The sequence below is a fragment of the Bos grunniens genome, chromosome 13 (genome assembly GCF_055505025.1).
Source record: "Bos grunniens cultivar Pamir isolate PY7600 chromosome 13, Bosgru_T2T1.0, whole genome shotgun sequence".
In the NCBI taxonomy this organism is placed as follows: Eukaryota; Metazoa; Chordata; class Mammalia; order Artiodactyla; family Bovidae; genus Bos; species Bos grunniens.
The window spans coordinates 29,333,839-29,358,111 of record NC_141177.1 but is presented as its reverse complement, the minus strand read 5'-3'; the positions used below and the strand labels follow the sequence as shown (position 1 = coordinate 29,358,111).

The 24,273-nt window shown below is 60.4% G+C and overlaps 1 protein-coding gene across 12 annotated transcripts in view; it reads left to right on the top strand.

The window, feature by feature from the left end:
* Positions 1–449: 449 nt before the first annotated feature.
* Positions 450–24,273, top strand: part of KCNQ2 (potassium voltage-gated channel subfamily Q member 2) — a 48,708-nt gene continuing 24,884 nt past the window's right edge. For 9 of the 12 annotated variants that reach the window (XM_086332830.1, XM_086332826.1, XM_086332825.1 and 6 more), the window contains exons 1-8: positions 451–962; positions 16,573–16,663; positions 17,633–17,759; positions 18,049–18,224; positions 19,009–19,134; positions 20,805–20,915; positions 21,455–21,550; positions 24,150–24,244. In XM_086332830.1, the coding sequence (XP_086188956.1) occupies positions 667–962; positions 16,573–16,663; positions 17,633–17,759; positions 18,049–18,224; positions 19,009–19,134; positions 20,805–20,915; positions 21,455–21,550; positions 24,150–24,244 (1,118 nt within the window). In that variant the 5' untranslated portion in view covers positions 451–666. Of the gene's footprint in view, positions 963–16,572; positions 16,664–17,632; positions 17,760–18,048; positions 18,225–19,008; positions 19,135–20,804; positions 20,916–21,454; positions 21,551–24,149; positions 24,245–24,273 lie in introns of all 12 variants that reach the window. The other 3 variants (XM_086332832.1, XM_086332820.1, XM_086332831.1) reach the window with 1 other exon arrangement.

Below are 24,273 nucleotides of genomic sequence, written 5' to 3'. Positions count from 1 at the left end.
CTAAGGAAGTCCTAGATGCCTCCCTGCTCACCCAGGGCCCTGGGGTCTAGAGCATCCGTCCAAATGCCTGGTCCATCTAGAGGCCAGGAGCACAAGGTCCTTGGGGACTGGGCTTTATAACAGAGAGCCTGGCAAGAGCTCCTGTCTCCCCGGCTCCAAGGTGTCCAGTCCAGGTCAGCTGGTTAGAATTCAGCTGGGGCCAGGGAGAGCTGGGGGCTCTGGTTAGGCGGTGTGATTGCCTGGTTCCGCCCACCCAGAGGGGACCAGGGGTCCGGATTCCCTCACCAGGGCACACGTGGCCGCAGGAGCGGGAAGGGCTGGGCTCAGTGGCCCAGTCCGGTCCTCCCTCATCTCTTTCCCCCCTCCTCCCCTCCCCTCCCCTCCCCTTCCTTCCCAGCGGCGCAGGAGTTAACGGGGGGCGGGGCGAGGCGGCGGGCGGAGCCGGCGCGGCCTCGGGCCAGGCGCCCAGGCGCGCGCGGAGCTAGGTGGCCGCAACGTCCCCGCGCGCGGCCCGGGCCCGGCAGGAGCGCGGAACCGCCGCCACCGCCGCCGCCGCCGCCGCCTCGGCCATGCGGCTCCCGGGCCGGGGACCTGGGCTCGGGCCCGCGCCGCCCCTCGCGCGCCGCCCTCGCTGAACCCGCGCCCGCCCGGGCGCCGCCCGGCACCATGGTGCAGAAGTCGCGTAACGGTGGCGTGTACCCTGGCCCGAGCGGGGAGAAGAAGCTCAAGGTGGGCTTCGTGGGGCTGGACCCCGGCGCGCCCGACTCCACCCGGGACGGCGCGCTGCTCATCGCCGGCTCCGAGGCCCCCAAGCGCGGCAGCATCCTGAGCAAGCCGCGTGCGGGTGGCGCGGGCGCTGGGAAGCCCCCCAAGCGCAACGCCTTCTACCGCAAGCTGCAAAATTTCCTCTACAACGTGCTGGAGCGGCCGCGCGGCTGGGCGTTCATCTACCACGCCTACGTGTGAGTGCCCACCCGGGCGGGGGCGCGGGTCTCGGGGCACCGGGCCAATCGGCCGCTGGTGGCCCGCGGGCGCGCAGCTGCAGGGGACGAGGGCCTCCGTCTGTGTCCGGGCGCCCGCGTCGGTCACACCGTGTGCCTGGGGTCCCTTGGTTCAAGCGGGGGACGGAGGTCGGAGAGCGATTTTGGAGACATACGGTTGAAAGGAGTTCTGGGATCCGGCGTTCAGGTCCGGGCGGGGGCGTCTGTCCCCCTCCCCCGCCCGCCCTCCCGCGGCCTGGTTGGGTTGCATCAGCCCCTCCCCCGCAGGATGGGGAGCCTTGCAACGCCCCAGCTTCCCCTCCTCAGCCCCAGAGGCCCCTCCCCACGGTCGCTGTACGGAACAAAGGGCCGGCCTGGGAGGAAGCGCAGCGCTGCCCGTCCTGCCATTGGATCTGGACTCCTGGGGGGCCCCCTCTACATGGGTTCCCCCAAAGAAAGGGAAATGGGAGAGGGGCTGGCTTACCCTTCCCCATCCCCCCAAGCCGCTTGGTCTTCGTCCAGGCTGAGCGCCTGGATTGCTGAAATGGGGAGGGGTCCAAATCTTACTCTCCTCCCCAGCCCTAGGCCCAGGGCAGTTAGCTGGCTGTCCTGTCCGTGGCACCTGCACCCATCCCTGAGCTGTCCTGAACCCCCACTCTCCCTCCACGCAGCGCAGCCCTGACCCCTCTCAGCAGCAGGAGGGGCAGGTGTATGCCTGAGGCCCCTGTGCACATTCTGGGCTCTGGACCCCTTCCTTGGCAGAGCGGACCCCCAGGAGAAGGGGTGCCACCATCCTGGAGCCACCCGCCCTGGCCTTGAAAGGGCTGCCGGTGTCCCCAGGCCCAGTGTTCAGGGACCTCCTGGCTCCTGAGGCAGGGCTGGTGGCCAGGGGCCAGCGTGTGCACATGGGTGTTTGCATGTGTGTGGCGTTTGTGCCTGTGTGTGTGTGTGTGTGTGTGTGTGTGCACCCATGCCGGTGGTGTGCATGGCTTCTGAGCCTGCAGGCACTGTCTCCCATCCCAGCCAGCCTGGGGCTGGGACTCGGCCATTTTGTGAGAAGAGGCATTTTGGGATGGGAGTGAGGGCTGGATTCTGGGAAACCATCTCCTACCAACTGAGGGCCCACCTAGAACAGGCGCTGTGTGCCCCAAGAGCGTGCTGTGCCCTGTAAGTGTATGCTCTGTATGGACCCTCCGTGGGAGGGGGGAGAAGACCCTGGGAGGGAAGTGCCCAGCTGCTGAGGAGTGGGTCACCACGGCCCTGGAGACCTCCTGGGCACTGTCCCCAGAGGTTCCCCTGGCACCGCATCAGCCCTGCCAACCCTGAGGAGGTCGCTCCACCCTGGTAATCCCCCTGGGCGGATGTGCCCAGGTGTGCTCCTCACCCTTGGAAGAACCCTGTCTTCTCTCCTGCCGGGCTGGGGCTCAAGTGGGTCCTGGGGGCCGGCTCTGGCCAGCAGGTCCTGGCCTGAGGTGACCTCTGACCCATGGACACAGCCCACGGTGCCCCCACTCCTGTTTGACCTACAGTGGGGCTACTGGAGGGTTTTCTGTGCTTTGGCACTAAGGTCCCAGCTGGCAGGGCTTCCCAGGCCCCCTCTATTGGCCCCTCCATGCCCAGCCTGAAGCAGTCAGCCGTCTGTGCTTCCTGCATCCAAAGCTGTAGGGATAGTGTGTGGGGCCAGGGTCCAGGCAGCCACTCCCAGAGTGGGGTCTCTGTTGCCTCCTTCTCAAGTGTCCCTAAGTCAGGACAAGTGGGCCTGCAGCGCATGGGGGCTCCGGGGCAGTAAAGGGGCCCAGCTGCCCCTGCCCCCAAGGCGCTGTGGAGGTGAACTGTTTGGGGCCTCCCCTCACCTGGCCCCGGGATACTCCCTGAACAGCGACATCTCTGTCCTCTCTTGTTCATCAACCATCACCCAGTCCCCGAGCATGGAATTCGCCACTGTCCCTAGGCCCCGCGCATCCTTGGGGCCCAGGCCATCAGTCTCAGGAGACCTTTTCTGCCCTCATTCTGGTCCCGAGGGTGTGGTCTCCCCTGTGCACACTGCCAGCCTCCCCCCACCCCCCAGCAGGGACCGACACTCCTCAGTTTGGTTTGTTGATTCATTAATTAAGCCAGTTCAAGCCCCTCCTGAGCTGGGCCTGGGGGAGCCATGGGGGCAGGGAGCATTGTGGTGGGGTGGGCAGCGCTGCCTTCCTAGGCCACCTTCCTCTGCCTTTTGCCACCGAAGCCTGGCTTCTGGAAGGCAGGGGTGTGCCGGACCCTCTGAGCATCAGAGGAGGGGAAGGAGGCGGCTGCCTTGTGGCCCCCCTGGCTTGGTGGGCATCAGGCCAAGCCCGGTCTCCCTCTCTTCCACCCTTTGCAGAAGGGGCCGTCTCTTTGAACGTGCCTCTAGGCCCGGGGCTATGGCCATCACTGCCTCTGCCTGGGAGCGGCCCCAGAAACACTTCTGAAGGCAGGAGGCTTCCCTGAGTATGGAGGGATCTCAGATCAGGTGGAGGGCGGGCCACCTTGCCCAGCCCCGAGGTCTCTTCCTCTGCTTGGGCTGGAGGGAGAGCAGTCCCTGGGCCGTCAGACCCCTCCCCACATGACTCCTTCCCCTGGGCGGGCAGGCTGGTGTTGTGGGGGATCTGCTTGAGGCCTGAGTTAGGAGGAGAGAGGAACCACACATCTTGCGGGCCTGCAGTCTGCCGGTCTCAGGTTTTTCTCATTTTGTGGCCCCATTTTCACTGGTGGGAAGACCAAGGCAAGGGGTAGAATTCCGGAGTTGCCCCACTCACACCAGAAGGGGTCTCTGCCCAGAGCTTGGGTGCAGATTGGCTAACTTCCAACATCCAAAAGCCACTAGGAGTTGCCAATGAAATGGTGTTTAAAATAGGCAGATGGAAAATGCTGGCAATGCAGGGCAGGGACTGACCCCTGGAGGCCAGGGCTTATCTCACCAGCTCACTGCTGTGAGTTGCCTTCTCTTGGGCTGGTACACCGAGCCTCCTCTATCCTCAGATGGCGTCAGCTAGACCTCTGGTGGCCTGCAACGGTTTGGGCCTGTGGCTGGGGGCAGCGGGATGGGGGTCTGGGACCTTGGGGCCATATACTCATCCCCTGCATGGCCTTGGATAACCCAGTTGGCTCCACATCTGGTCACGTGCAGGCTGCCTGCTGCCCCTTCTCATCCGTCTGTCCTCAGTGGGCAAGGCTGGACCTCACGGGCTGGTCACTCTTCTCCTCACCCTGACTGCCTTTGGGGGTGAGTGTGGGCCCAGGGCGAGTGACCAGGGCTCTGCTTTGAGAGGAGGCTGGAGTCTGAATGGCCATGTCCTCAGCTCCTTCCAGCTCCCAAACTCCCCCACCGTCCTGAGGAGGAAGTGACTATTGATTGGAGAGTTGGAGAATCTTATGGAAATTTCCCCAAAGGTGAGAAGGTAGGAGGATTGTGGTTTCCAGGGAGACCAGGGCTTGGCTGATTGTCTCTGGCCGCTCATCTGGAGACCTCAGGCCTCCTTGTAGGATTTCCCTCCCACAACCATGAAATGTTTTTTAATCATGGTGTCTAATTACACTGGGCCGTGATGCCCCACAGACAGTCTTTGTCTTCAAGGTAACAGTCAGTTGAAAGCTCTGTTCTTGACAGTTTCACAGATCAGAATAAAGAAAGACCTCTGTTTTGTTAGAAATCAGTACAAGTCAAACTTCACAACTTGTCTTTTCGTAGATTCTTGTGGGGTGGGGGGGACCGTTGAATGGGAACCGCACCTGAAAACGGCTCACCCTGGAGTGTCTGTAGAGGGACCGGGTCATTTCTGAGAGCATAGACTGAGTTCAGCAGTGGAGGGAGTGTCTAAGGGGATGTCTTCCCCTGTTTGTTTGAGTCAGTCAATGAATGCTCAGACTCTGTTAATCCCAGCGCTCCGGCTAAGCAGAGGCCGCTTCTGCTTCTGGCTGTTGCTCACAATACCTTCTGAGTCCCTCCTAGTGAGCCCACCAGGCTGCCCCTACCCTTGGGAGTGGGGTTCTGAACCCACTGGAGAAAGAACAGGGTCCAGGGGACTGAGGGTACTCTGGGCCTTTCATGGGAGGTGCTGAGGGCCGGGGAGGTGGAAGAGACCATGCGGAGGGCTGAGCCTCCATACCGAGGCGGGCGCGTGAGGAGGACGGAGAGGGGGGCAGGGGGCGGGGCCAGGGAGGGTCACTGGAAGCTGCTGCCCTTCCAGGGGTGAAGCGTGTGAGGGACGTTGGTCCGTGTCCGATACCTCATTACTACAAACTGTGCTGCTGGGTTAGCTGGTAGGCGGGTCACTGAAAACATTCTTGAGTATAAATGCAGGCTCTTTCCTGGGTGGGCACATGTATTAGTACCAGATGTCACCTCATCGTCCCCATACCCCTCTTAGGCGCAGCCTGAGGTTGTAACCAGTGATGGTTCAGAGGACATGTGTGGGTGAAGGCGGGTGGGCGGTGGGGATGGGGGCTCCAGGCGAGCCTGGTAGGGATCCTGCCCCCACAGCCACTTCTGGAGCAGGGCCCTGCGTGTCTGTGTCTGTGACGTGGGGACATGGCTCTGGGCTTGTCTCCTGTGAATCACTCAACACAGCGCCCGACGTGTGTGACGGTCACGGGGTCTTGGCTGCATCATGAGTTGCTCCGCAGGAGGAATTCTAGGCAGATGGAGGTGGGTGCGTCTGGGACAGCACCCTGGGCCATCCGCCCTCAGCCCAGCCCTTAGCCCAGTCTGGCATGTTCTCAGTCCCATTGGCCAGGGGCTGGTCTGGACAGGGGTTCAGGGCCGCTATGAACGTGGCCGCACGATTAGACCCGGGGCCCGGTCTGATGCTGCATGTTTGTCCAGGGGGACTGGCCATCCCCTAAAGGACCTCGCTTGTTCTGCCACTGTCCAGGTGCTGGGGGAGGTCTTCCTTTCATCGCTAAGTGGTCCTAGCACCTGGTACCTCCAAGTGAGGAAGCCACACGGTTTTGGTTTGAAAAGCACCACGGTGGACAGGTTGTAGCCGTGGACCTAGACCATAAAGGGGACTTCAGGTTTCCCTGTGGGCTATGTGCCGATGAGCTGCTGTATGGTGACTTAGCGCCATGCAGGCCACCAGGAGGAGCCCACCTCCAGGTGGCACTGCCCCAGGTGCCCGGCTGTGCTTTCTGACAGCTCTGCAGCCCCGGGAACCAGGCCTCACCTGTGCCCTCCCGGCTGCAGCCCACCTGGCCAGAAAGGCTGCACCAGTTTGGTGAGAGCTGAGGTGGAAAGAAGAGGGGCCTGCAGTCCTGCATTGTCCCCCGGGGACTCCGCCTTCCACGTGGGGGAGGGTTGGACAAAGCTGCCCCCCTCCCTCCACTTTTGCGGGCTGCCATTGCCCAGTGAATGTTCTCACTTCCCTGAGAGCTGGTGGGGTGACGGTGAACCCCGAGACCTCTCTCGGTGACGTGGGTGTGTGCGGGAGGGGTCTGGGACAGAGATGACTATTTCTAAAGGCTGTCTGTTCCTCACGTGAATCAGGACAGCCTTGGCCAGAGTTGGAGGTAGGTGGTCTGGGGGCTGTTTTGAACACAAATGGTCTGGAGTTAGAGGCTGAAGTCTGTTGTTTGAAGCTGGGCAGCACCAAGCTTTCCATTCATGCATGAGGAAGCCGGGCTGGGGACGCTTGGGTCTCCAGGGCCCTTGATCCTCCTGAGGGGTTGCTGCAGAGCCGCAGCCCACATCCCCCAATTTGCTCTGAGTTTGGGTGGCTTTCTCTGCAGCCCAGTCAGAGCCTGTGGGGGTGGCGGGCCCCAGAGTTCCCAGTTGTGAAGGCCTGGGTGTGGGAAGTGTGTGTTCTACCACGGAAAGGGGTTCCCCTGGGAACAGGCAGGATGATGCCCCTTGGAGGGAGAACAGGGCGTTTGTCAGGTGTCATGACACTGGGGTGCGAGCCCAGGTGAGCCTGTCTCATGAACAGATCCAAGGCCATGTACTGGTGAGTGGGGCCACAAGCACTCAGCCAGGCAGGTGATGGTCAGGGCCCTCGGCTTCTCTAGCAGGTCCAAGGACATGGTGAGACCCCTGGTCTGAGGAAGGTCTGCCTGCGAGGGGACTCTCACTTCTCCTTGGCCACCAGCTGCCCAGAGTCTTGGTCCCACTGCCCAGCATCTGGGATTGGCCAAAGGAAGGGGACACCAGATGCGCAGGCCTTTCCCAGCAGCTCCTTGTAGAGGCTATGGTGGCTTCACTCAGTTGAAATGGGAGGTTGGGTGTGTTCCAGCTTCCATCCCTGAGTCTGACCTTCACCCTCAGGATGTGCCCAGATCTGAGTGTTCTTAGGCTCTGCCTGCTATCTGTCTTGAATACAATTAGTTGTTTATTTTTTTTTTGGATTACCTGGAATAATTTTGTAACCGTGCAGAACATGTTTGCTCCAGAAAGTCCTATGAGGAGTTGTTGGAAACTGTCCTGAGCTATCCCTTGGCCATCAGCGGTGGTGGCAGGTCTCAGCTCCCAGGCTGTTCCTGGCAGTCTGCTGCGTGCGGCCCCTACCCAGGCCCCTTCCTCCTCTAGGTCCTGTCTGGCCCCCCTTCCCTCCTTGGAGCCTCAGTCTTGACCCAACTAGAGAGCTTAGAACTCTTGAGTTTGCTTTTCCATTTAACGCTTGAAAAAATACTTGAAAGGTTTGTCTGAGGAAAAGGCCAGTTTCTCCTGGGATCCCAGGCTTTGGGGAAGGAAGTGGGGTCATGGGGGGTGCAGAAGTGGGGGGAGCCTGGGCAAGCACCTGCTGATCTGTTTCTGTTCCTGCAAGCAGGGCCCTAAGGGACTGCCAGTCCTGCTGGGCCATATCCACGGGGGAGACGGAGCCTTGATGTAGGATGTAGTGGCAGTACCTGGACGGCCCTCCAGTAGGAGGGCAGGGTCTGATGCAGGGTTCTGACTTTCACTGGAGGAACAAGAAGTGGGAGTGTTTAGAGCTCAGCCTCTGGTGGGGGGTTGTTGGGGTCGGGATGGGAGGCTGGGTCCTGTGTGATTGGAGGGCTGGGCAGGGCGCTGGCCGTGGTCCTGATCAGGAACCCTTGGCTGTTTCTCCCTGTGAACTCCGTGCAGGACCATGGAGAACGGGGGCTTTGTCCACGAGTGGCTGGCGCGGGGAAGGGGCTCCTGGGGCAGACGCATGGGCACCCTTTGTCTGGACCACTTGCTTCTGTCTCCAGATTCAGCTGTTTGTGCTTAGAGTGCTCTTTCCTCCTTGGTTAACGTTCTCCAAGATGGTTCTCTCCAATCTGCAGTTTAATTAGCTGAGAGCTGAATTAATATCTTCTGGATGGAAACCCAGTGTTTCAGGCAATGCAGTGGGCAGACAGCACCGCGTGGTCTGAGAGAGGGGGCTGGCGGCCTCTTAGAGAAGCACCTGTTTATGGTGCTTTCTTTCTATCCTTTCTGATTCTGAATACTGCACACGTCCACTGTAGGAGACGGAGAAGGTGCAGAAAACCCGAGGAGGCGCGTTTGTCATTCCTGATCTGTTTCCGAGCATCTGTGTTTCTCAAAGGAGATCAGATTCAGACTCTGTCACCCTCCTCCACACTGACCGTGCGCAGTGGGGATTTACCCGTGGAGTCAGACAAGCCTCAGTTGGGCAAATGTTGGACTTTGTCTCTGTCATCAAGGCTCCCCATCTCTCCGGAGTGGGGCAAAACGTGGCCCTGTCCCCAATCCCTTACCCTGCGCCCTTAGTGGCTCTGGGTGCTGGCCTGGGGAGGGACCCAGGAGGGGGCTTGTTAAAATGAGGTCCTGCCCGAGGGTGAGCCCTCCATTGCTGGAGGCGTGAAGTGCAGGCTGAGAGGACACTGGGGGTGTCTGTAAAGGACCAGTGAGCTGGGAGCCGTGGGAGTGTGGTGGGAGGACCAGCCTGAGAGCTGCTTGGAGGGTCTTCAGGAAGAGTCTGGGGGAGCAAACCTGGCCGTCCCGTCAACCTGGGGGCAGTGGGTAGGGGGTGACTCTATGAGAGATCCTGAGTCAGGAGAACAGTGGTTGGGGTGCCCTGAGCCCCGAGTGGCTCCTGTGCTCACAAAGGGGATGTTGGATACCAGGGGTGTAGTCCAAACTGACCCCCTCATTGGGGGAGCCCCTCTCCCCCGAAAGCTGGTATCTGCACTGTGTTCTGAGCCCAGAAGCCTGTCCACAGCAGTGTGCCCTTGGGGGACCCGTCCCCACCCCACTCCTGCCCAGGCTTCCATGTGGCGGGGCTGTGGGACCTGTAGGGGCCAGAGTCAGCCATGCTGACCGCCTGATTAGGGCAGTTCCCCAAAGGTGCCTGTGTTGGGGGAGTGTGTGGCAGGCCCGGGGGACACACCTCCAGACGGGGCCCCCAGAGTGAGCCGGGCCTGGGGGAGTCCAGGCCTTACGAGGACAGAACTCAGTGAAAACCATGGAAGAACACACACCTGGAGGGGACCCTCTCCCACGACTGAGGAAATCAACCAGCTAGTGGCTGCCTGCTCCCTGCGAGTGGATGCTGAGGCTTCTCTAGGGGAGGCTGGGGCCCTTCTTGTCCCCAGAGGCCTCAGAGCAGTGTCTTTCCTCTAAGGATGGGTCAGGTTCCCTGCTGGCAGGGGTGTGGGAAGCAGTGTGTGGGGAGGGGTGGGCTATCTGAGACTTTCTCAGAGGGAAGCTGAGACCCAGGTGAGAAGGCTGGCCTGGGCACAAGCATGTGGATGGGGCTTCACTTGCTTCTTCAGAGCCTGACAACCTGCCCGTCTTTCTTCTGTAATCGAGGTGAAACTCACAGAATGTACAATTAGTCATTCCAAAGTGGCCAATTGTGGGCGTTTTTTGGGTTCACAGTGAGGGGCAGCCACCAGCTGTCTCTGGTCTTGGGACGTGTTTGTCCCCCTCTAAGACACCTGAGCCCATCCAGTCTGTCTCCCCACCTCCAGCCCCTGGGGCCGTAGCTCCTGTTCTGGACATTTCATGGGAGTGGATCACATACTGTGTGACTTTCGCATCTGGCTTCCTTCACTGAGTGTCATGTGTTAAGGTTCATCCAGGTTGTGACCTGGGTCAGTGTTTTGCTCCCCTTAAAGGCTGAGCATGTTCCACTGCAGAGGGGCCAGTTGCCCACTGTGCATCTGCTGATGACCTGTGGGGTGTCCCCCTCAGTTTGGGGTGTCTGGAGCTGCTGTGAACACTTGAGTTCATGGCTCTGTGTGGACACACGCAAACATTTCCTGTTTTTAATGAGTGCGTTTGCTGCCTGTGAACTCATGTGTGGCCAGGCTCCCTGGGGTGTGCCGTACTCTCCTGGTCCCACGACCCCCACCCTCTGCCTTCAGAAGCCTCTGGGTCCCTTGGGCCTCTGTCCGTGGCCCCTTCTTGCCTCCTTACTCCCAAACTGTCTGGCGGGTCTGCACTATCGAGCCTTGTCTGATGGAGGCTGTGGGCTGGAACTGACCTTGCCCTTTGTCAGGATGTGGGCCCACTCCGTGTGCGGGTTCTGGCTGCACACTGAGGGGACAGATGAGCAGAGCAGGTGAAGAGAGCTAGCACCAGGATGATTGGGGGCGCCAGGAGAGAAACTGGAGGGAGCTGGGGGCCTCTTGCAGAAGGTGATGCTGAGCATGGCACCTGGGCGTGAGGACGGGGGTAGCCCTGCACTGGGGATGCAGCAGAGAGTGCTGGGCAGTAGAGGAGAGCGTGCAAAGGCCCTGGAGCAGGGAAGCTGGCGGGAGGAGATGGGCACTCCTCCAGGTGTCTTGGTAGGGTGTCGGGTAGTGGGAATGGGGGACAGAGAGATGGAAGAGTCTGGTGGAGCAGGCCTGAGATGGGGTCTTGGCAGGGAGGACCCCTCACGGGGGCTGTGAGCCTGGTGGGGACTGTTGTGTCTGAGGAGGCTGGGGATGACGAGGGGACCCATCCATGTGTGCAGGCTGGCTGCGGGTGGACTCTGATGGGGGATGGAGGGGAAATTCCAAGGCCGTCCAGTGGTTAAGATTGCAAGCTTCCACTGCAAGGGGCACAGGTTCAACCCCTGGGCAGGGAACTAAGATCCTGCATGCAGTGTGGCTAAAATAAACACACAAACAAAAAATACCCCCAAACCTGTTTGACGTGGGATGGAGGAGGGCACTCGGGTGAGCCTTTGTCAGTGCTGGCTCTGGGTGCAGACAGGTGACTACTGGAGAGTGATCCCACGTGCAGTGGCCATCTTGGGGACGAGATGGGAGGGGCTGGGGAAGTGGTCTCTGTGGGTGCTGAGCCAGTGGGTTTCCTGCCAGGGCCCCAGGGGTCCTCCTGTCTGGCCTGGCCCCAGGGGAGAGCCCTTCCTGTAGCTCCCGGAGCCCCTGGGGCTTCACCACAGATGTCTACTCTTTTGGGGGTACTGGGGGGTCCCTTGGAACCTGGGGCTTCTGACTGGTGCGTGGTCAGGGGACTGGTGCGTGGGAAGGGTAGGACCAGACATTCACCAGATTCTCCCTGTGGCCGAGGCTTTGGAGGACAAGAGCCATCCGAGGTACTGGCCAGTGGGAGCATAAGGGGTCCCCCGAGCACGCCTTCCTGCCCTGGGTGTTGGGAGAGAGAGGGCTGGATGTGGGGGTTGCTGTGGATGTGGAGTGACCTCTGGTCCAGCAGGGAGCAGGGGAAGGCGTTGGGGGCCAGAACAAGGGAGGCCAAGGTCATTTGTAGAGGCCTTGAATGCTGAGTCTGAAGCTGAACCTTCCCAGGGTCTGAGATTTCTGGGTCAGAGCCTGTCAGGTCCAAGGCACTGATTGAGCTCATGCTGTTTGCAAGGTTCCCAGGGCCCACCTCCTTCACTGCCATGGCCTTAGGTTCAGGTGGTGTCTCCAAGTGTCTTCTGTTCTCCTGGCAGCAGGCTTGATTGGCCTGGCTGGGCTGCAGTAGACTGGGTGCTGCCCCATTGGTGGCCCAGGCTCCAGGGAAGAGGTCTGCATGGAACCTCCAGCTCCCTCTGATCCTGGCAGGATGACGAGTGGTTCCCTGCATCTGCTTTGCACCTTGAACCGCCGTCAGGAATCCAGGCTTCCTGTCGCTCCCAGAGATTGGACGTGGCAGTGGATCCTGGAGGCAGAGCAGTTTATTAGGCAGTGAAATTAGATTCCAGGCTGCGGCGCCGGCTGCAGTCCTGAAGGACGAGGCAACGGGAGGTTCCCCAGGGACCTCACACTGGTGGCTCCCCCTCCCCCGGTCTCTCCTGGCTCCTGGGTCACCCGGCCCCCAGGGAGGCACAGTCTTATCAGAATGGACGTTATTCTGGGGACCCCGCCAGTGGAAGGGGAGCTCAGGCTTGGCCCCCATGGTTGCAGTGAGCAGCTTCACAGCCTCTGTGCTCCTTCTGTGCTCTCATCTGTAAAATGGACACACACTTTCCCCGTCTGTCAGTTGTTGGGTGCCTGGAGCATAGCAGACATGCTGTGAATTCCAGCCTGGGGGTGGGGCTCGATGTCAGTGACCCCTTCCCACTCTCCTCTCCCAGCTCTGGGGCCTGGGGGCGAGCAAATGGGTGATAGCAACACGACTATTTTTCCTCCCAATCCTGCCACCTGCTTATGAGAGGTTTATCTCATTAAGGGCTTCCCAGGTGGCACTTGTGGTAAAGAATGCCCCTGCCAGTGCAGGAGACGTAAGAGATGTGGGTTCGATCCCCGAGTCAGGAAGATCCCCTGGAGGAGGGCATGGCAACCCACTCCAGTATTCTTGCCTGGAGAATCCCATGGACAGAGGAGCCTGGCAAGCTGTAGTCTATGGGGTCACACAGGGTCAGACATAACTGAGCATGTACACCTATCTCATTAAATATGTAGAATAAGGCAAGTAATCCCAGCTACCTTTTGACTCAGTCTTTGGAGAGGGGGGAGTCTGGGTTGCGGGGACAACCTTAGGGGGGCCGTCCCTGCCTGCACCACGGCCCCCACCCTGGTGCCCTCCCAACAGTGACGTGGGATGAGGTGGCAGAGGCTTAGTCATGTTTTGCCAGAAGAGAAATATTCCCTGAAGTCAGATGGGGGAAGGAGGCAGGAGGGAAGAACCGGAGGCAGTGGGGTCTCCTTCCGGAAGTGGGGGCTGTCCCTCCCCAGAGCACAGGGGCAGGCAGACCACACACATGGGCACCCAGGGCCTGCGGGCACAGCTGTGGGCTCCCTGCCTCAATGGGTGTTGTCAGCCTTGGCTGTGGGGCTCCTCTGGCTGACGCCCAAGCCTCCAGCACCCTCAGTCCCTCCCGTCATCTCCTGCCTGCCCCTCCTCTCTGTCGTCAGACCCCTGCACTCAGGACCTATTTCAAAAGAGGGGTCCATCTCTGCTCAGAGCTTAGGCCATGGAAGTCCCTCCTGCCATCTGGTGGAGGTCTCTCCTGCTGCTTTGGATCCTGCAGGGCTGGGGCCAGCCCCACCCTGACCCCCCGCCATGGCCGCTGGTAGACTGGGTGCTCTGGGTGGTGCAGGCCCGGCTGTGCACCTGGGCTGTGGTGGTTCTGGCTGATGCTCACTCTCCAGGTGGTGAGCAAGGTCCGCTGTGCCTGCCTGCCCCGCCCCCCTGCCTGCCCCCCATCACAGCCCCTGGAGTCTGGGGCTGGGGACCAACTGCTCGAGATGCTTGTCTCCATGGCAACTGCTGCCAAGGAGAAGCATCCTGACATTGAATTCATTATCATAATTAGCCACCACGTACTGCCTTTGTGGATACCTCCTGCCACCGCTCCTTTCTTTCCCTGCAGCCTGGATAGTTCCTGGGCTGGAGGGCGTGAAGACTCCCCTCCCCCAGGGTCTGGGGCCTTGGTCAGGTGGCAAGGAGAGGTGCAGGATGGTACTGGGCATTAAGCTGAACCTTGCAGCAGAGGGGCTGGTCTCCCAGCGTGCGTGGGGTGGGGTGGACCCGCTCACCGGTCTGTCCGGGAGGAAACAGACTCTGGGGCCTGAGGGTCAGTGCCCAGCACACAGCTGGCCTCCCAGGGCCCCAGCATTGTTGGCAGTGTCTGCCCCGCACCTCTGCAACTCCTCTCTTGAGGAGCAGCGGGGCAGAGGGAGTTCTTCTGAGACACAGCTGCCAGCTCCGAGGAGTCTGCCGGAGGCCAGAACCCAGGTCATGAAGGCAAGAGAGGCTCTGCCTGGCTCAGATTCCCCAGCATCTCCAGGATGCCTCAGTGCCCAAGGCCCCAGCATAACTGCAGTGGGCACCTTGCAATGGCCACAGGGCTAGGGGTGGTCACCCGTGTTGTCCTGTGGGAGGGCAGCACCTGCGTCTGAGCTAGCCTCCCACCCCCACCAGCTCCAGTGGGGGGCCAGGCCCCATTGAAGTGCCCCTTGTCACCAAGGATGCAGTGTCTGAAGCCAGGAGGCCAGAGGCAGAGCCCCCTCCTGGGCTTGTGGGGCCTCTGCCTCCCTGTCTATAGATGGGCATGGGCGATGGAAGTCTCAGGTGCCAGGCTGCAGCTGGGTGCTGGGTGGGGATGGCCACCAGTCACTGAGGTGCCCGCAGACGGGAGAGGCCTGGAGTAAGTGACTTCCATCAGCCAGCTGCCTGCGAGTGGCCAAGGACTGTGGGGGCACCACTGCACTTTGGAGGTGTCCCTCTGGATCTGTGGGGGCCTCACCTGGACCTGGCAGCACAGAGTAAGGGGTGCTTGCTCCCTGGGGGCATCTGCTACCCTCCTCTGCTTCCTCCTCGTTGCCGAGTGGGCGTGCCAGCCTTTTTCCAAGCGTCCGTCCCGCTGCCTCCCCTGCACCCCCTGGTGGTGCCATCTGTGGCCATCTGTCCCAAAACATCAGAAACAAAACTGGGAGTGTGGCCGGCACTTTCTGGGGGAGAGGGGAGGAACGCTGTGAGGTTCCCACCTTGGGCTGCAGGTTTGTCTCCTGAGCTGCTGGTGGGGCTCCTGACAGCCTGGCCTCTGTCTGCTAGGAAGAGTGGGACATTCTGGAATGTTCTGAGATGCTGGCAGAGCCACCTCGAGGAAGCCAGGCAGAGAGGGCCTGGTCACCCAGAGTCCTGGCCTTTTCTTTGTTCTCTAGAGGAGTGTTCTTATGCAGCACAAGGAGCTGGCATCTGTGGGTATGGCACTGGGCCCTGCCTCCCCAGCAGACAAGAATGATGTCAGGCACCCTGGACACCCCGATCTCTAGTCTGGTCAGACTCACCCTCTGCTGGGTCTCGGTCTCACTGTCTACCCCTTACCCACTCCAGGGCCACTCCACTTACTCTTCCCTCTGTCAGGAACACCTTCCCTTCTCTGTTGGCCCCACCAGCTCTTCACCCTGCAGTGTGATGGACACCTCCCCAGGGAAGCCCACCGGGTCGTGTGTCCCCCCAGCTCCCAAGTCCCGGTACTGAGCTGAGCTGGGTCCCAGTGCCCCTTCTGAAGTGGGCGACCAACCTCAGTCTCTCCCACCACACAGGCCTTGGCATCCTGACCCACTGCCCTGGGATCTCCTCCAACCCTGGCAGACCCTCTCTGGGCATGTGGGTTCCTTCTCAACAGCAGAGTTGAGGGGAGGATACTGTGGGCAGAGATTTATGGATATAAGGCACATGAGACATCTGGACATTTTTGTCCCTGGGCTCAGCTAATTGAATAAATTGGCTAATGAACAAAGGAAATTAATTGCGGTTTTGAAATGTGACCGTTTCCCTGCATGCCTTTTGTCTGTGCCAGCGGCCTTCAGATAGAGCTGGGGGTGATGATGGAGCCAGGGACACGGATGGGGCCAGGGGCGATGATGGAGCTGTCTTCAGGAGGCCATGCTCTGAGGAAGGGCTGGGTCAGCCCTGTAAGCGGGGTGGCCTGTGTCTCTCTGGGCCTTGTTGCCAGGCCTCTTCCGGGCATGTGGGCAGGACCACCGGAGGTACCCCTGGATCTGACTGAGGCTCAGTAGGCCTTGGCGCTGAGCACCCCCTCGGTGATTCTGGCCAGACTGGGCAGGCCGGGCCCACATCACTGTCGCCGTGGCCAGGCTGGGTTTGGACTATGTGGCGTTGGCTCTGAGGGTCTCATTCCCCACCCCACCTCTGCCACCAAAGAAGCCAGTGGTCTTGATGCCCAGGGACGGTGGAGCTGGATGCCTGGGGTTTCCCAGGTGGTGGTAAAGTGGGAGAGCACCTCAGGAGCCCTAGACCCCCATCAGCAGCCCTCAGGGGCTCTGCTCCCTGGGATCTCAGCCCCACCCTGTCCCCTTTGGCTGGACGCCTACTGCCCAGCGGTTCCTGGTTCTGGAAATTGACTAGTTCTCTGTGCCCACTCCCAACACTGCCTGCAGGCATGTTCTGGTGGTCAAGGATGCTGGACGGCATGGGTGAAGCCGGTGTGAACTAGGGGACAGGAAGTGTTTGCCTGTGAGCCTGGCAAGGACAGTTGTAGACAGGGATGGGGGACCATGCCTGGGTGCCTTGCTTGAGGGTAGACTGTGGCATTTGCTCAGTTCTCATTTGCCCAGTGACCCAGGAGGCAGTGCCCCTTGTTTGCTCTGAGAGCTTTGGGAGCAGACAGACAAGGGACACGTGGTGGGTGTCCTGGAGAGCAGATGAGGCTGGTCATCGCCATGGAGCCCTGGGGGGTGTCCCCTGCTCTGGGCGCCCGGCCTGGCTGACCGCCCTCTGCTCGATCCCTAGGTTCCTGCTGGTCTTCTCCTGCCTTGTGCTGTCCGTGTTCTCCACCATCAAGGAGTACGAGAAGAGCTCTGAGGGCGCGCTCTACATCCTGGTGGGTCCCGCAGGATGGCGCGGAGGGCTTGATGGCACTCGAGGCCGCGGGCGGCAGCCTGTCCTTGATCCTGTTGGTCTGACCCTCCAGGTCCCCCACTGGCAGGGACCCCCACCCTCATGGCACCCACTGTTCTTCTTGGTAGCCCTTCGGTTCCTCCCAGCCTCCCCTCCTGACGGTGATATTGCAGCTTCCTCAGCCTCCACTGGCCCCTCCCCACAACACCCCAGCACCCTGTTCCCGGCCTGCCCCCCACCCTGTGTCATCACAGCACCTGACAGCCCCCGCCTCCGCTGTCCCTTTGCCCTTTCCCACCTTCCGTTCTCACTGGAGCCTGCGGGCTTGGGTGGCCCCCTCCACCTCGGAGTGTGGGGTGTTTCCCTGCAGATGTGGGTGTGGGGTGGGGGTTGTGAAGCTCACAGCACTCCTGTGATGGGTAGGGGTGGGCGCCATGGCAACTGCAGGGTAATTTGTATGTTGCTGTTAGTGATGGGAGGCAGGGCTGCAGGGAGGCTGATCCTGCATCCAGATGCACCTCTGGGGAGTCCTCCTCCCCCCTGCCCTGTGTCCTGGGGCTGCCCCAGGCCTGGGAGCACCCCCAACTTGACAATTACCTGAGACCCTCCATCAGCTGTACCCTCTGTGTCCTGAATGCACGTCAGCTACACAGGATGGGACCCCACACCAGCTACACAGGATGGGGGCCCCACACTGGCTACACAGGACAGGGACCCCACACTGGCTACACAGGACGGGGACCCCACACTCATACTGGCTACACAGAACAGGGCCCTACACCAGCGACGCAGGATGGGGACCCCACACTGGCTACGCAGGACAGGGACCCGCACTGATACCGGCTACACAGAACGGGGCCCCACACCAGCAACACAGGACGGGGGCCCCACACCAGTTACACAGGACAGCCCCCCATCCAGTGTAGTGGCTCAGCTGCAGCGTCACCCGCAGGAAATCGTGACCATCGTGGTGTTCGGTGTGGAGTACTTCGTGCGGATCTGGGCTGCGGGTTGCTGTTGTCGGTACCGCGGCTGGAGAGGGCGGCTCAAGTTTGCCCGGAAGCCCTTCTGTGTGATTGGTGAGGCCCGGTGGGGATAGGTGGGCAGGCACAAATGCAGGACCAGCTTTTTCTGAAAGTTTCTTCCCACCTGCCCTCTTGGCAGCAGAGCCCGTGGTTGATGCGGCCTGAGTGCAGGGCAATGAGGTGCCGGGTGGCCGTGCCTAGGGACGGGTTGGGCTGGGTGGACTGCGGAACCACGCCATGCTGGTACTTTGTGTGCGTTCATCTGTCCATCCTTCCGGAGCCCTGGTGGGGGCCGCCCTTCTGCAGCAGAGGGCCCGCCCCCCAGCTCCGCCGTCTCCCGCAGACATCATGGTGCTCATCGCGTCCATCGCGGTGCTGGCTGCCGGTTCCCAGGGCAATGTGTTCGCCACATCGGCGCTCCGGAGCCTGCGCTTCCTGCAGATCCTGCGCATGATCCGAATGGACCGGCGGGGCGGCACCTGGAAGCTGCTGGGCTCCGTGGTCTATGCGCACAGCAAGGTGAGGGTGCCAGGCCAGGGTGGGGAGGGCTGGCCGGGCATGACACAGCCTCTCTTTTCCTCTGGGTGTCTTCCCATGACTTGACCCTTGACCTCGTCTCCCCAGCTTTTCTGCCAGGCCCAGAACCGGCTGGCTCCATGGTGTTGGGTGTACTAGATTAGTGCCCATCCCCCAGTCACCTGCGCATTAGACTGAGGCTCGTGGTGGCCACGGGCTGTGGGACCTGCGAGGTGGCTGCAGTCCCAGGTCCTTCCCAATCCCCACCCTGTGTTCCCAGGAGTTCCACAAGCCCAGATCCCACCCTGCCAGGCTGTGCGGAGAGGCCATCCTGCTGGTGGGTGGGCTTATTGGCCCCCAGCCTCCTCCCCACTGTCCTTCTTGTCTGAGGCCCCGAGGCTGGGCCTTGGTTAACAAGACAAAGTGGAAGTGTCCCTCAGCCTCAGGGAACATTCTCCAGCCTGCCTGCCTAACAGCCATTCAGGACCACTCCTTTCCTGGGTGGATGCGGTTCTGGGCCATCCCTGCCTGCCATCCTCTAGGGGTGAGGTACACAGGTGTGGGACCACCCAGGGCTGGGGCTGGGGCTGGAAAACCAGCTGCCTCTCCTGTCTGCCCAGGCTTGGGGCTCCCGGGGACTCTGCAGCCGGCTCTCGGGAGGCGTACCTGCCCCGGAAGCCCAGGGGACCCAGAGCTCAGCGAACGTCCAGTCAGATGGGGCCCTGTACTCCTGGGCAGGTTGGGCTGGGCGCCAATTTGGCCGCTGTGACGTGGCCATCTCTTTCAGGAGTTGGTCACTGCTTGGTACATCGGCTTCCTCTGCCTCATCCTGGCCTCATTTCTGGTGTACTTGGCAGAGAAGGGGGAGAACGATCACTTTGATACCTACGCGGACGCACTCTGGTGGGGCCTGGTGAGTGTCTGGCCTCTGGGGCCAAGGAGAGGGACCTTCACCAAGGACGTGCTCGCCGGGCGTGGCCTGCCTTGGGGTCCCTCCTGCCCATGGTCTGAGATCCCCCCACTCCTCCCCACGGTGTGCCCCAGTTATCCTGCCTAACCTGGCTGGAGACATCTTTCTGGGGCCATCGGCTGGCTGCTTCTGACCAGAATGCCATGTGGAGGTGGCGTCCCAGATGGGCCGTGGTGGGGGATGCACTGGTCTATGTGGGGTGGCAAGAAGCCTGGCCCTCGGAGCCTGTACCCGGCCATGGCCGGTTCCTTCTTCCCTGACCAACCTGTGTGATCTCTGTGATGGAGGGGGAGGGGCGGTGCTGCCTGTCATGTTGATGGAGCAGAGTTTGAAAAGGGGAGCTAGACCCCCCTGACTCAACCTCCCAGGCTGCTCCTGACGAGGGGGACTCCGTCCAGAGCTGGTAAACTTTTGGCCCATGCTCATGGCCACCTACCTCCTGGGCCCCTTGAGGGCCCCTCTCCTGTCACCTGGTGCAATGGCCTCTTCTGAGAAAAGGCTTCCTGGGCCACCCTCCAAAGGGCCCTGCAGACCTTGACCCCGATTGCTCGAGCCAGGACCTCCTCCTTGTCTGTTTCCATGGACGCCTCCAGGTGGGGGCCGGAGTGCCCCTCCTTTGTGAGCTCTTCTGGGGGTGCTGGACACTCAGACGGGCAACCCCTTCTGGGTATTCCCCACCTACACCGGGGGTTTCCTCTGTGAACTTTATTTTTATTTTAGTGTTTCATTTTCGGCCATGTTTCTTGGCGTGTGGGGGTCTTAGTTCCCGACCAGAGACTGAACTTGGGCCCTCGGCACTTTTATTGCTGAGTCTTGACCAAGAGACCTCCAGGGAAGTCCCTTCTCTGTGAACTGCAGACTTTAAAGTTTCACTCTGCTCTGTGATGGGATGAGATTGGCTCCGCCCCATCATTCTTGGGAACCGTTCCACCTGAGATCCCCTTGTTCTGCTCTGTGGGCCGGTGGTCCTTGGAGGGGCCTCATGGGCACTGGGGGAGTCCCCCCACCACCTTGCTGTCAAGCTGGCCTCCCGAATGCTGGCCGTTAACACTGGCCTTGAATGCTGGCCCCGAGGGCCGAAGCCTTAGCAATCCCCCCATGTCCCCAAGTCTGCCCTTGTTTTGGGACTGCATGACCTTCTGAGGGAGAAGTTCGTGAGACCATGTGTGTGGAGGTGCCCCAATTCCATGCCCCTCCTGGCAGCTGGGCCCCTCCATCTCTGGCCTCAGCTCACAAGGCCCCCCTCCAAAGGCCCCCAGATGACCCCTGAGCATCCTCAGAGGGTCCCTTGGCCCTATCACCTGTCAGGCTCCGGCTTTGTCGGAGCCTCCCGGCTGCCCGTCCGGCTGGAGCTCGGCCCTCCTGGGTGAACCTGTCCTGCCCAATTCAGGTGTAAAATGAGAGTGGAGGCTGAACACCCCGCCCCCCCACCCCACGCCCTGTTGGAGAGTTTCATTTTGGTTCTTGAGCGGGGAAGGGTGGCTGGTGGTGACCCCTGCCTCACGGGCCCCATGTAGGCAGCGTGGGGCATGGGTCTGTCCAGCTGCCCTGAGGCCTCAGAGAGGGCCCTGGCTCCTGCCAGGTCTGCCTGAGTGTAGGCTCTCTGTTCACAGATCACCCTAACAACCATTGGCTACGGGGACAAGTACCCTCAGACCTGGAACGGGAGGCTCCTGGCAGCGACCTTCACCCTCATCGGTGTCTCCTTCTTCGCTCTTCCTGCTGTGAGTCCTGCCCTTCCTGCCTTTGCGGGGGACAGAGTCTGGCCTCCTCGGTGACCACTTCTCTCCTTGGGGTCACATGGGGCAGGGCAGGGCTCCCCTCTCACTGCATCTGTGGGTCCCCATCAGCGCCTCCTAGCCCTGGGATTGACCAGTTGGGTCCCTGTGGCCAGGAGCGGTGCTGTGGATGACACGTCTCTGGCAGGTCTCCTGCAGAAGGCATGGGGGCCCTGTTAGCCCTCCAACTGCAGCTGTGCAGGACATGGGGGAGCTGGTGGTGCTGCTGTCTGGGTGGTCTTCTCTGAGACCCTGGGCCTCACCCCCGGCTCATTGTAGTGTAGACAGAATGGGAGGACGGCAACCTTTGTGCCCAGGTGTGTTCAGAGTGGGCCCTGCCAAGCTCCTGTGAGGATGAAGCCCCCCAGTCTGTCTCCTGGTGACTAGGGGCTGGGGGTGGGGGCGAGAAGGCGGAGCCCGGAGTGTGCAGGCAAGGTGGGGGGGGCTCTGGTCCCTGGGTGCTGTCTGACCCCAGTGACTTGCAGGGCATTTTGGGGTCTGGCTTTGCCCTGAAAGTTCAAGAGCAGCACCGTCAGAAGCACTTTGAGAAGAGGCGGAACCCCGCAGCAGGTCTGATCCAGGTGCGTCCAGATAGCCCCCGTGTGGGCCCCACACGGACCCATGGGACCCCTGGCCTGGGCCCGCGGTGTTGGAGCGAAGCCCCACTGGGTATTTGTCTCCTGTTGGGGAATTCAAGTCTGTGCTGAGAACCGCTTAGATGTTTGCAGAGGCCCAGCTCCTATGGCACATCAGGGCCAGCAGTCTATAGGCCCTGGGCCAGGCTGTCACCAGTGCTCCCGAGCTGTCCCCTCATAGCACCGACGCTGCCTTGCACTTGTGGGATCGGGGTTCAGTGACCCCCATGCAGGTAGGTGGCAGAGCCAAGTCTGTGCTGCCCAGCCTGCACCACCCACCCCATCACTGGGGTCACAGTGGCCATGCAGTATCCAGCGGTGCTTCCTGAGCTATCCTGAAAGTTTGGGCCGGGCACAGGCTGCCTGAGAGGCTGAGGTTCCTGCAGCCCTTCCCAAGGACCAGGGATCCAGTGGACTTTTGGCATTGACTGGCCTTTACTACAGGCTGAACACTGGCCTGGTCCCTCACATGGCTTGGCTTGTTTTTTTAAAGATGTTTTCTTTCCCAGGTTGCAGCCTACTTTTGTGTGTATATGTATACCTGTCTTTCACTGTGAGAACTTCAAATGACTGCTTCTTTTAAATGCAAAAGAGTGTAAAGAAGAACAGAAATGCTCCCCCGCCCCCCCATTGACAATAGTCCCACCCACTATTGACACCAAAGTCACAGCACTGCCAGTGGTTGCAAGGTTAGGGAAGGAGCGCGGCCTGAACAGACAGCACTTCCCCACAGCCCCCTCCTCTCTGAGAAGCTCCGAATTATTGGGGGAGGGCAGGAGATGGGGAGGAATTGGGGAAGGACCTCCACACACTGGGGGCTCCATGAGGCCACACATGCCCAGCGCTGAACGCAGGCTCAGAAGTGACTGGAGAAGACGGTAAGTGCTTACTTCACCTGACTTCATGCGGTAGGAAGTCAGCCTCTGAGACTGGTTTCTTAGATATGACACCAAAAGCATAAGAAATGAAAGGAAAACTTCTATGCGTCCAAGGGCACTATTTGAACTGTCTCCTTAGAGAGTGAAAAGATAACCCACAGGATGGGAGAAAATATTTGCACATCAGATATCTGATGGAGATCTGGTATCCAGAATACATGAAGGACTCGCAGCTCAATGGCAAACAGACAAACGACCCAACTAAGAAATGGGCAAAGGATTTAAGTAGACATCTCTCTGGAGAAGATATACCAGATGGCCTATAAGAACGTGAAAAGATGTTCAGTGTCGTTCTTCATGGGGGAAATGCAAAGCAAAAGTCCTTCATGTCCACCAGGATGGGTCACAATTTAAAAAAAGTGTTGATGAGGATGTGAAGTCAGAACCCTCATACGTCGCTGTGGGAGTGGGTGTGAAATGGTGTGGCTGCTGTAGAAGACAGTTTAGTGGCTCCTCCAAAGGTTAAACCTGTCACACGACCCAGCAATCCCACTCTTAGGTGAACACCCAACAGAACTGGAAACAGGTGTTTAGCCACAGTCCTTCACGCAGGTGTTCACAATGGCACCATTCACAGGAGCCAAAGGTTGAAACACTGCCTCAGCCAGTGAAAGGGTGCAGAAGGTGTGGTCCGTCCACAGGCTCGAATCTTGTTGTTCAGTCACTCAGTTGTGTCTGACTCTTTGTAACCCTATGGGCTGTAGCCCATCAGGCTCCTCTGTCCATGTGGTTTCCCAGACAACAATACTGGAGTGGGTTGCCATCTCCTTCTCCAGGGGATCTTCCTAGGGATTGCACCTGCATCTCCTGCATTGCAGCAGATTCTTTACCACTGAGCCCCCTGGGAAGCCCCATGCTTGAATATGTCTGGCCTTAAAAAGAACAAGGCTTGGACATGGGCTCCACCAGGGACAGGCCTTGGGAACGTGCTAAACGGAGGGAGCCAGACCCAGGAGGCCTGCCACTGAAATTCTATTGCTAGGAAGTGTCCAGAGTGGGGAACCGCAGAGACTGACGCAGATCAGGGATGGCAGGCCAGGGGTGGAGGGAGTGGGGAGTCATGCTGGTGGGTTGGGGGCCCTTGGTCTTGAGGTGGTGAAAGTGTGGTGTTTGTCAAGGGGACATTTGCACAGCATCAGGAACGAGCTTAGCGCCAATCAACTGTGCCCTTTAAGAGGGTGAATTTTACGTTATGTGTATTTTACTCTGATTAACGAGAGTTGGGAGCAGAGGCCAGGCCTGGCCAAGGCTGGTGTAAAGGCCAGGCCCTGCAGGGGTTCAGCCTTACAGTGGAGGATGCGGCCCATGTCCTTGGCTCTGGCCCTCACCTCCTGTCCCCCGGGGAGGGCAGGAAGGTGACCATGATGCCGAGTGATGGCTGCCAGGCATTAGGTGGGACAGATGGAAGGGAAAGAACTGGAGTTCCGTGCGGACTCACTGCTGGGTCCCCGCTCCCAGCTCTACTCTGCAGAGGTGACTGTGGCCCATGGGGATGGGAGCGACACTGGGCTGCTGTCCAGAGGCCAGTGCACAGGGATGCGTGGGAGCGAGGCCCCGGGAGAGGCGGGAGGGCCCCTAGCGGCGCCTGACCCCCCTCCTCTCTACAGTCCGCCTGGAGGTTCTATGCCACCAACTTGTCGCGCACGGACCTGCACTCCACGTGGCAGTACTACGAGCGCACGGTGACCGTCCCCATGTACAGGTACCTCTGCGCCCCCCACGCTGCCTGGG